General features: G+C 28.0%; 1 protein-coding gene across 1 annotated transcript in view; it reads left to right on the top strand.

Annotated features, from left to right (window-relative positions):
* Window positions 1–12,052, top strand: part of LOC119678298 (rap guanine nucleotide exchange factor 4) — a gene marked incomplete in the record, with an annotated part of 493,194 nt that overhangs the window by 462,925 nt on the left and 18,217 nt on the right. Inside the window, 2 exon segments of the mRNA XM_038090056.1 lie at window positions 1,333–1,478; window positions 5,383–5,527. Coding sequence (XP_037945984.1) covers window positions 1,333–1,478; window positions 5,383–5,527 — 291 coding nt within the window.

The following is a 12,052-nucleotide window of genomic DNA, read 5'->3' as shown; positions in this document are numbered from 1 at the left end:
CGTTTCTGACGATGACAAACTTAATTTACATTTTCAGTCCACATTTCATAATTTCAGTTTGCTTACGACAACATCAAATGAATATTTACGAAAATGTTAGCTCTTCTAATCTTTGTCAGATTTATCGAAGTGTGTAACTTTTATTACACCAAAAATGCTGTAATTTTAAAATGAATTTCTATAAAATATTTATTTTGACTTAATTTTATTTTAAAGTTTAAAGTTTTAAATGAATTCGAAAACAATTATTTTTCCAAAGATTAACGGTATATTTTATATGAGGTAATAATAATTGGAATATCTCTGCATAGGAAAAACAACAATAATTATAATATATATATCTCTTTTACAACTACATTTACCAAAATATTTCTCTCTAGAAATTCTACAAAGAAATTAAATATTAATATTTTTTTTTTTGAATCCATTTATTTTATTACAATCCATTAAGTATGAATGATAATAAATAATATTTACTACATGCTAAGAAAAGAAAGGCGCGTATAGATTATGCCCAGTGACATATCCATATATACTTAAAACAAAAATATTTGACCCACATCTAAGACGTGTCTCAAAGTTTTTCTTCTCAGAATTGTAAAAGTATTAGAAGAGGCCATATACAATTTGGCCACGCTCCAATAAAAGCAAATCAAACTCTTTCATTGAGATGGCCTGTACAGATATCAGTGTTATGGTAGATTTATTTATAGGTCACTGTAAACTCAATCGTACCTGTCAGAACTTGCCAAAAATTCTAGTTGGGTTTAAAGCCTGAGTTTTCCTCTATATACGGTAACACAATGGGCCAATAGACTTGACTGGATCACCTAGGGATCGTGGTACAACCTAACTTAATTTTTTTTTATTATTCCATTGATATTACAACTATCTCAGATATCTAGTAATACTTCTTTTTTTAATTAATCAATCTATAATTGATACCACAAGCATCTTACTAATTAATTAGCAAGAATGGTAATTATCCAAGCTAAACTATTTTATAGAAACTAATACATAGGTAGGTTTCAACTTCTACTAATAAAGAAGTAGGTAAAGTAGGTTCAATACTGCATTATACCGAAGTAATTCGATTTAAAGCAATCCATCGAACTCATGAAGGGAGCTCAATAAATCTCTGTATAATAGATCTTAACTAACATATAGTTGGTGAACAGGTTCTCGTTACTATTCCTGGTTACATCGCTGACTCAAAATTACCGTACATGCTTAAATTGTAAAAAACTTTCTTATTGTTTTTTTTTGTTAAAATCCTTTTTTTTTTAAATACTAAAAAAACTAAATTTTTAATTTATTTCTTAATATTTTAAGATCACATGAACGCACACCAGAAGAACTAGAATTGGTATTTGAAGAACTTCTGCATATTGCTGCATTATCTCATCTCTCCACCAGCATCAAACGGGAACTGTCATCAATAATTGTATTTGAGTCCCACGCTCAAGCAGGGACTATTTGTAAGTATCTGTGACAAAGATATTCCTAACAATCTTTTGTGAGATATATTCTATGAATAATAATTTATATGAAGTACATATAGATTAATTTTTTAAAAATTTTTATAAACTCTCAACAACATCACCACTCCTTAACAAATATATAAAATGACATAAGCTATATTTTTCTTAAATAAACTTTAAAAAAATATTTTGCTATATTATCACTTTTCCATTATGAGATAATTAATATCTCTATTAAGTAATTAACTTACAATTTGCGACCTGAAAGTCAGAAATCGGCGTTGATTGCACACGAAATTCATTCCATAAATGCAAATTAATTTCACTTGTTCTGTTTGACAGCTGATTAGTGGCAAAGCTGATATTAGGGAATTCAATTTCGGCACTAATTTGCTTTTTAATATTCATTAAAAGCGTTTTTCATAATTTAAATGCATTTTGGTTGCGGCAAATTATGTTAATAAATTCGCTGAAAGGTCCTAACTGTGAAGGATTTACAAGCAGTTTATTTGCAAGCGAGTGTATGTATATTTGTTAATATTGGACCAAAAACTAGCAAATATTTGCATAATTTTAAACGAAAATGTGGCTGCAACATGTCAAAAATAAATTCCAATAATTATTTTTTAATATTCCTATTCATGTCCTCGATATATGTGAACACACTGCATAATTTAATAGACCATTTACATAAAATTTATCAGTTTCAAATCCATTAAATTAATTTTTTATCTGCTGCATTTATATTGTATATAAAATATGTAAAGTCCACTTCATCTTAGTAAATCAAAATATGTTTTAAAAATATTAATAATAAAATTAATTTTAATATAAATTTGTTGTCAGTACCTTATAAACCTATACCCTATAAACGTTATTCAATTTATTTAATTTGATTTATTTAACACTGCACGTTCCAAAGTATATAGTAAATGAGTAATAATCTCAAACCACTGCAACTAATACTACTACTAAGAACTCATTAAATACTTAATTCCCAAAACCAAAACTGCAAAAAACCTAATATTCAATAGAGCTAAGATCCCCAAGCCCTATTTGGGGACTGTAAAAAAGACATATGTTATACCTTAAGAACGACATCATACAAAAACCCTAATATTCAATAGAGCTAAGATCCCCAAACTCTACTTGAGGACTGTAAACAACACATATGCTATACTTTAAGATCGACGTCATACTGACCAAAATTTTTAAATTAAAGCCAGCCTTATTCAAATAAATTTATAAAATAATAATAAAATAGCAATCAATATAAAATTTATAGTAATAAATAAATTGAAAATAAATAAAAAATGGGTAATGGGTAAATAGTAAAAATATTTTTCGTTGACTATTTCCTTGACAACTATTTCGATATAGCAACATATCCGTCGTCAGAAATCTTTAGAAATATCGTATTTTTTGGATTTAATTGTTTGTATATAATTTTCAGAATACAAGTACCACAGATTTAAAATGAACAAAAATAGCTATAATAATTAATTTACATTTTTATATAACTGTGGTTTATGCTTTCAGTCTTACATAGCACAGCAGAGGAACTTGTTGGTCAAACAACATTTATATATAATTTTATTTTTAATTTTCGAGTTATTACGTCGAAGCTCTTTTAAAGTCGGTTTCGTTTTTTGAGAATTTTAGCTTTCATTTCGAACAGTATATATCTATATATATCTATACGTATTTCGGCAAGTTCGCTTTTGCCTTTATCAGGAGAATTACTAATATTAAAAACATCTATGCAACCATCATCTATGACTATTATAGACTATGGAAATATACTAAAAATAACGTTCGAAATAAAAGCTAAAATTTTTAAAAAACTAAATCGACTTAAACATTTATGTAGTTGTAGTTTATGACTTTATTCCTATATAATACAGCAACAGAACATGTTTCTCAAAAAACTACAAACTGACAAAACTCCAAGTTTGAACAGCATTAATCCAGCAGAGCGTTAGTTCCGGTGTCTGATGAACGGGAATCTGCAACTTAAATTTGGCATGGTTTACTTTTAAACCTTGTATTTAAATTATAAAAATTGTATACGAAAAATTATATACAAAAAATGCTTAGTTTTCCTAGTCAGCCAAAATAGTGAATTCATTATTCAAAATTTAATTTCATAGCTAATGGACTCCTTAACCGCTGAATCAATCGGCATAATTTATGCGATACACAATCTCTGTATAAAGGACCCTAATATAGACTGTAAGGTTCTTACTTTGAGTCAAAATTGTGAGTGATCACCATAAAAAAATACTAAAATTCAATTCTCTTTTAAACTTCTTAATTGTTCTACATAATATTTATACTACGTAATCTTTACAAAAATTCGTGGAATATGATCTATAACAGTTTGATTTAGGGTCAATATTTAAGAGTCCACCTTTAAAAATGTTTCAAATCGAATTTTGGTATTCGAATAGGCTGACTCTAAAAGATGAGAGACAATTTCGGGAAGACTTTTGTATAAAGAAATCTAACTGATTATATTATAAAAAAAATTTTATATTCTATATATATATTTATCATACATTTACCATTCATCTTGCATCTTCAAAGACCATAAACAAAGCACAAAATCAATCTCTTCAGGTGTATGCATTATACTTGCAAAGTCCATGTTTTTCACATAGTCAGCTATATCTAATATATTCCAGAGTTGAACAACCCAAAAAGTTATTACTTTTTAGTCAAGAAAGGAATTTATTTTATCCCCGCACACTTGTATTAAGCAACAAACAGTAATTTAAGTTTAATCTAATTTTATTTTTTATTTGAGGATTTATCACTTAATCACTTAGATTACTTAGAGTACTTATTCAATCTAGATTGATAAATGTCTTAAAATATGTTTTTGTTTTATATGTTAAAACTCAAAATTCACTATATACTCTATACTGATTTACTTATATGATTTTCACTTATATTTATTTATGTATATTACATATTTTAAAATAAAATCATTTATTTTCTGTAAGATATACGCAGAGTTCAGCTGGTTAAAAATGTAAATTGTTGTTGCAATTCATTTTCCATCTTCTATTTCTAATAATATCTTCAACTTATTTGACTTCAAGCAGTTTTAGTTCATAAGAAATAGTATTTGCTTAAACTTTATTGATGAAAGTGCAATAAATAGCTTCATTTATATATGTTTATTCAGTATATCTTTCTAATATTTATTTTAAATATCCAAAATATTCCAAAAAGTGTAACCCTAAAACTATGAGAATCGATTTGAATATCAAATATCTATTTAATGTATTGTGTTTTTTGCAGTGACGTACATCAGAAAATCTATAAATAACTTTACTAATTTTGGTAAAACTAACAAAAAAGAGACCATCAACCCACTAAGTATTGCGAGAACAATTCATATAGAACCCAGCACCCATTGCTCTGTTAATATTTAAAATGAGCTAAATAATTTCATTTTAATAAAACCAAGTTAAATGCACACAAAATGAATCCAATTGATTCAGACTACAGGTTTAATAAAAGTTAAATCAAAATTGAATGGAAAAATGCTTTTAAAATTTAAATATCGACAATTTACCAGAAACCCTTTCAGCCTCCACATTTCCCTGTTACTATAAATATTAATTAAAAATATTTAAACAGCTGCATTCAGAATCCGACCAAATTATTTCATTTTTCCTCCCTCGCGTAATTAAACATCATTCAGATTTTTATATTTCACAGGTGAAGTTTATTGAAATATTTCCAGTCAATTTTTTGGCAAGGACGAAAATTCGCAAAGAGGAAACTGTTGAGAAAAAATAAATGAAATCTCATTTAAGCTTTTACTTACTCCTGCCAAACGAACGAACTTATTAACAACACCAATTTAACTTACTTTTAATTTAACCGACAGTATTCAATCAAGGCGACGAGGGGCGCTCCTGGTATATATTGCTCAAAGGTTCCGTAGATGTTGTGATACACGGCAAAGGTACTGTTGCCACCCTAAAGACTGGCGATGACTTCGGTAAACTCGCATTGATTAACGACGCACCCAGGTGAGTACAATAAAATCAGCAAATCTTTGAAAATTTCACAACGGTAGAAATAATATGAAGGGGGGCTATAATTTAATAGAGGGGTTTCTGCAGCTTCTATTAAATTTTAAATTTGCATACGATTCGTTTTAATGACACCTCAGAGCTATTATGTATTATATATTTATAATGTGTATATAAACATCAACATTTCAGCTAAGATATTTTAAATAAGTAATCTGAATAAAGCAAAAAAAAACAAAAATTAAAAAGAAAATTTATTTTAAGGTCCTTTTTTATTTATTTATTTTTTTTTTATTTTTTTTTTTTCGTTTTATGTCATTAACTTCTTAACAAAGGAAGCATTTTCAATTAAACTTTGTCAATGTTTTCAAATTTTCTTTGCATACTTAAGGGAATTTATCTTTTAAAAAAACTTTAAAGAGTCCTTATAAGCTACTTAATTGCATTTAATTTAACAAAAATAATCAGCCGCGTTTCTTTTTTTTGTTTTCCTACCTTTTGCGAATTTAAATAGAAAATACTTAAATGCTTTTTATTTTTGTTCTCGACCATCGCTAAGGTAAGTTTTCATTTTAGGAAAATAAATGGATAATGAATAGATATAATTAAATACATTGTTTTAAAATTTAAAAACTCGTTTTCGTTTCTGTATAATGAATAGAGGTAATCCTCGATTTATGACATTTTGTCGGTACAGACAAAAGCACCAACAAATTGAATCAGCGCAAAATGAACCCATATCTCTTAATGTGGTATAGGTGAGGTTCTACATAAGTGAAAAAAAATTTTTATTTGATATGTAGAATCCTTTCCTAACATTAGAGAATAACAATAAATTACTAAATCTTAAAATTAATTATATATACAGTACCAACCATATAATATATAAATAACTACAAGTATAACATAGCAAGTAATTCCTATACCGCTTATATATATAAGTAATTCCTATACCTATACGCCTCACTTTAAGGCTAACTGAGAGTTAATAAATACGAAACAAAATGCGATTCATTGAATAAATTGAATAAGAGTGAGTTGACCTACGGCTGATCAGTTCAATCTTTTAAGCCGAAAAAGTGGCATAGTAATAACAAAATGTCTGACTAAGAGGTTAATTGGTTGGTTGGTTGCAGTGGCAGATCAGTATATCACTCCCATGTACCTCGATCAACGATTTCCCGCCGTTTTGCTACCACATTCCGTGCATAGACCCTGGTATAGAAGAGTAAAGACTAAAACCATCCCGCCGAATTTAAATAATTTAATATGTCTTTCGTCTTCACCGATGAATAGTCTGATAAACTATCAAAAAAGTATCTTTCTAAGAACGTATTTCGTCTGGACGTCAAAGCCGGGCATTCCCTGAGAAAATGTTTTATTGTTTCTTTTTTCTGCGGGTTTCCACAACTTCTACAGTGAGGATTATAAGGAACGCACAGTTTGTTTGCTTGGGTTGCCATATACCAATGACCAGAAAGAACTGCAGTAAGCCCTGCAATGTTCACGTGGTCTCTTTTCATGAGTGTCGAAATCAGGGTGTAGTATAGATTTCAACGTAAATTCAATCTTTTTAAACAAAAAGGTGGTTCCATAAACATAAGTTAAGAGGCTAAGAGGATGTTATCCTCTTATACATGTTAACATATAGGTCTTTAACATATTTTGTTCTAAGTTTTGCGCATTTAGATTTTATCATTGAAACCTCTAGATGTTTTAAATGTTTTCATATTTGATATACTATGGTGCGCTTGTGATTTTTCTTAGTATTGTCGACTGAACCCTTTTCAAGCTTTCTATATTTTAAGAACTAGCGTTGCTAAATAATTGAAGAGCAAATGTCCTATTTGGTTTAATGGAACTCTTGTATAAGAAAACATTACCCTCTAAACAAAAAAAAAAATTTTGACTGCAACTAGAAACTTGAACTTTTATTTTGTTTTTTTTTGTTTCTATGCGCCAGCCCCAGATTAATCTAATATTAGATTGAATAGCTATTGAGTAAACATTATCTGTTTGAGGTATCGACGTGCTATGTATGGTTAGTATAAGAAGTACCTTTGTTTTTAGTGAAATTTAAAACCTAGTATATTTGTTAATTAATTAGAATAAGTCATTGGGCTAGCAATTTTTCTAACAGAATAAATGAGCTTTAAGTTGCTTTAAGGTTTCTAAATGATATTTGTGAGGATATAAAATTGCTGTTTCGTTGGCAAATGTGAAAATAATGGTCGGCAAATGTATAGAAAGGAACTGTGGACGCTACCTTGGAAAACGCCAGTATTTTTAAGTGAAGTTGGAAGATATATGATTTGTGCTTTACAATAAAATACTCATTTTATATATAGGATTCTAGCACTGGAACAGCCTTTGAAAATAATCGTATGAAATTAATAAGTTCTAAGCCACACTCTATCGCAAACTTTTTTAACATCAAGAACTACTGCAAAGCAGTGTCGCCGATACTCAAATGCAGATCTTATTTCATTTGTTATATGATTCTCCTTCACTGTGGCTTCATATTTTTCCCTAATGCCATATTATTGGTGGGAAGGTCAGGTTTTGGTCATTTCAATAGGTCGACAGCCTAATAAAATCGATAGAAAAATCTTGAAATTGAAAAGTGGCTTTAAAGTATATATACTTCGGTTGTAGATATAAGGCTGAGATGTGGAAGAAGAAGAAAGTATTGCATATTGTTATAGACAAGGTAGTTTGACGTCATTTGAGAAGCCAGTGTTATTCTATTTTGCAATTATTGGAACTGAATACAATAGTTGTAGTCGTTTCCATTAGAGTTTCTTATGAAAAATGTGATTTTGAAACGACAAATAATTAATATGTGAAGTAAAAAAATATCTGCTAAAAACCCACAGTAACTTACCAACCAACCGACAGGAGTAATAAACTTGATACAGACCTGTGTGTTCTTGGAACAAAACATGTGGTACTATTTAATACTCTACAATATAGCAAGGAATACCAAAAAAAGCTCAAAACTAAAATAAAGTTTAACTAAAATTTATAAGTAAATAGATTTGTACCACAATAGCATATCATAGTTTTCATCATGATAGATATCTTTATTTGAATATTAAATGTTGCGTAAATTTTAGAAAATACTCTCTAATAGTCATTTCTTCCCTCGATACATTAGTTACTAAAATTTGTATTATAGTAAATTAAATAAACTGTCATTCTATTACAAGACTGTAGCGTCCGTGTATACATTAATAAACAAAACAGAAATAAATATAATAAAATAAATCATAAAATAATTGACTCCATTCCATAACTTGAGAAAAATAATTATTTTATATATATTTATTATTTTTGAATCAAAACTGTTTCGATTTACCGATTTCTTAAACACAGATTTAAACAGTGTTGACAGAATAATTCCAGCATTTTATTCTTAAAGCTATGTGCACATATCCTTTCAGGACACTACAAACACCGGTCGTAAATGGAAACTTCCTTTAAACACTGTTGTCCCCTTTAAAAAAATTATCTTTCGGTTTTAAATAAATACCAATTTCATGGTAAAATGCAATTCAATACTACTCACTTTATTCATAAAATAAACACATATAAAAAAAAATTGATTAATATGAAATAAAAGATAAAAGCGTTAAAGCGTAAAAATGCTGGTATGAATGCAACTCTATGGTACACTCTTCCACCACACAAGTACACTATCCACCATGGATATGTAAAGTTTATTAAAGGCACCTTTTAGAGAGATAATTGAAAAGTATAGTACATGTGCATAAAAGTAAAAATATTTAAATATTAATAAAAAATTTCGCAGCATTTGTAAAGCAAAGTTATTTCCTGTTTTCAATTTGGTTTTATAATAAAAAATGCATACATTTTTCCAAATGTACTTTTTTATGCTCTATCTTTTAAAAAAAATTGTTAAATTTTCAATTAAATTATTCATTTTTAATCTCATGATAATTTAGAGAATCCTTCTACCTGAAGGTTTCGTTAAAAAACTCTGGCTAGTCGTAAGTTGCCTATAGTCATATTGATCTTTTGCGAAAAAGGATCGACCAATACCTGTAAGTCGATTTGCAGTAAGCAGCATGATCTATATATGTTTTATATGGTTATTTGTTTTAAAAACACATATCAAGATAATGCACCGATAAACAGCTATTTGAAATAAATTCCACTTGAACCAATTGAAGTTATATGTGAAGAGTAAGAACTATCTAAGCTTCAGTGCTTTAGGTCACAGCACTCGGTTGTAAAATTGTAACTCCACATAGAATGAAATCATAAATGCCAAAACTCTACGTAGCTTTAGGAATTAATTTTAGCCCTTACGGAGCCAACTCATAGAAATTGTGGACATCTAGAATGTAGAGTGGTACCAGATTTCACCTATAGTAGTGCATCGCAAGTGAAAATCCTCTTGTTACCAGTCGCACACATTAAAGAGAACAAAATGATATCCACAAAAATTTTAGTCTCCTTTCACGAAATTTCTTACTTCGGAATTATTCTAATCCCTATCTCGAAGTTGTAATTGAGATCATGCATGATTATCATTTTAGGCATCATGTAGGATGTCGATGCTTTATATACATCGTTGTTATGTGCTTGGTCGCGGTATGCCGGTAGTAGAGTGTGGCCTCCATCAGCATAACTATAACAGTTGTATAATCTTGTGCGTATAAATATGGTTTATCACTAGTAGAAATCCTCGTTTGATGTGCACTTAACTTTTGCAGTTTTTATTGCAGATTAAACTGTTCTATCTCACTAATACTTGCCTTTTCATATCCTCTTTAATTTCATTGTGTAGGCTTTTAAGAGATTTCTGTATATCGTTTACTGCACTTTTTGCTTTTTCAACCTGTAAATGATTAAATCCTTCAATCGACTTACTTCCCAACATTGAAATACGTCTATATCTACTGGTATACAATTTATTTATGCAAATGTTTATATGGAAAAGATAAAATATAGGAAAACATTGAACTGCAATTACTTTTTACTTTAAACTGTAAGGTGATGTTATTCATCGAGTGTGAGGACGCCTATTTTTTAAGTAATGAACTTCTTATATATTATCAAAATTCCTGCTCAAATTGGAAGAAAAAGCACAAATTTAAAATAGAATTAAACTTCATAAAATATACAGTTTTAAGAACATTTAGGCTATAGAAAATGTATAATAAATAATTATTTCAAAAAAAAAGTTGTTTAATTAAAATTGTAAAATTAGATGATATATGACACAATGTCATAACATTTATTTATTTTTAAAACATTCATCTAAACCTCCATTAAATAGCTGTTTCTTTAAATAATTTAATTCAAATAAATGCAATTAAGCAAAAATCAAATAAAATCTGAATGAAACATGAATTGAATATAAAGAAGTTTTAAAGAAATTGAACCAAATATTAATATGTTAACATTACTAAGTACTTTTTAGATATTTTTATATACCAATGAAATACAATTTAAAATAGAACTACTTACTAGTTTCAAAGCGCTTGCTTAAAGCACTATTATAGAATATTAAAAATAATGCAAATATACAAAATCAAACCAAAGTGCTCGGTAACTGTACTAAAATTCAAGATCAAGAACAAAGTTTCAAACAATTCCTTTAGAAAATATCTGTATATATATTTTCAATGTGAGAAAAAATATTTTATTTCTTGGTTCCAAAATTTCAAATTTTTCTGTTTTAAGAAAATTTATCTTAAAAATTGCATGCTTATCTTAAAAATAAATGAAGTTTTCATTTACAAAGCAAATAAAGTAAAGTTAATTAAATAAATAATGCTATAACAGCTTGATTTTATGACAGCTCGATTACATGAAACTGACATTTAACTAAAAAAGTGTTTCATAGAGCCATTACGAATTATTATAATTAATCCAAAAAAGTAATACTTCTATATAAGAATTCTAACAATCACTGTCGTTATCATTCAAACCAATTATAAAAAAAATTTTAATAAATAGGTGAACTTAATAAAATAAGATTTAAACGATGTTCAATATTTAAACAAAATAATTCATATCAGTTTGTTTCTATCATTATAAATGCTTTTATTCAAATACTAATTTTTCTAAATGGTTTTAATTAAGTTTAAATAAAATATTTTAACTTTTATTTATTTTTAAAAATAAATCTTATTCTTACTTAATTAGTATTAAGCTCTCTTTATTCAACAATTATAATACAATGATATCTTTTTGAAATCCAAGTTTATTCATATCACATCAATTGGACTCTACACATAAAGGCAGATGGCCAGTATTCGTAGGACAGTTTTAGTTGTCACCCTTAAATGTCCTTGGAGTTCATAATTTCAACCAGCACTACTTTTGACATAAAGTTATAAGTCATTCGTCTGACGTGAAGCTGCCATTCCTTCCACGTTTGCTCAGTTCGACTTAAAACATCTTGTATAATGCCATTTATCGTAATAAATATAAAACCCTGATTCATATTTATAAATAAAAATTTTTTATAATGGTTTTAATATATTTTTT

This window comes from Teleopsis dalmanni, chromosome 2 (assembly GCF_002237135.1).
Source record: "Teleopsis dalmanni isolate 2A chromosome 2, ASM223713v2, whole genome shotgun sequence".
NCBI lineage: Eukaryota > Metazoa > Arthropoda > Insecta > Diptera > Diopsidae > Teleopsis > Teleopsis dalmanni.
This window is presented reverse-complemented; position numbering and strand designations above follow the sequence as displayed.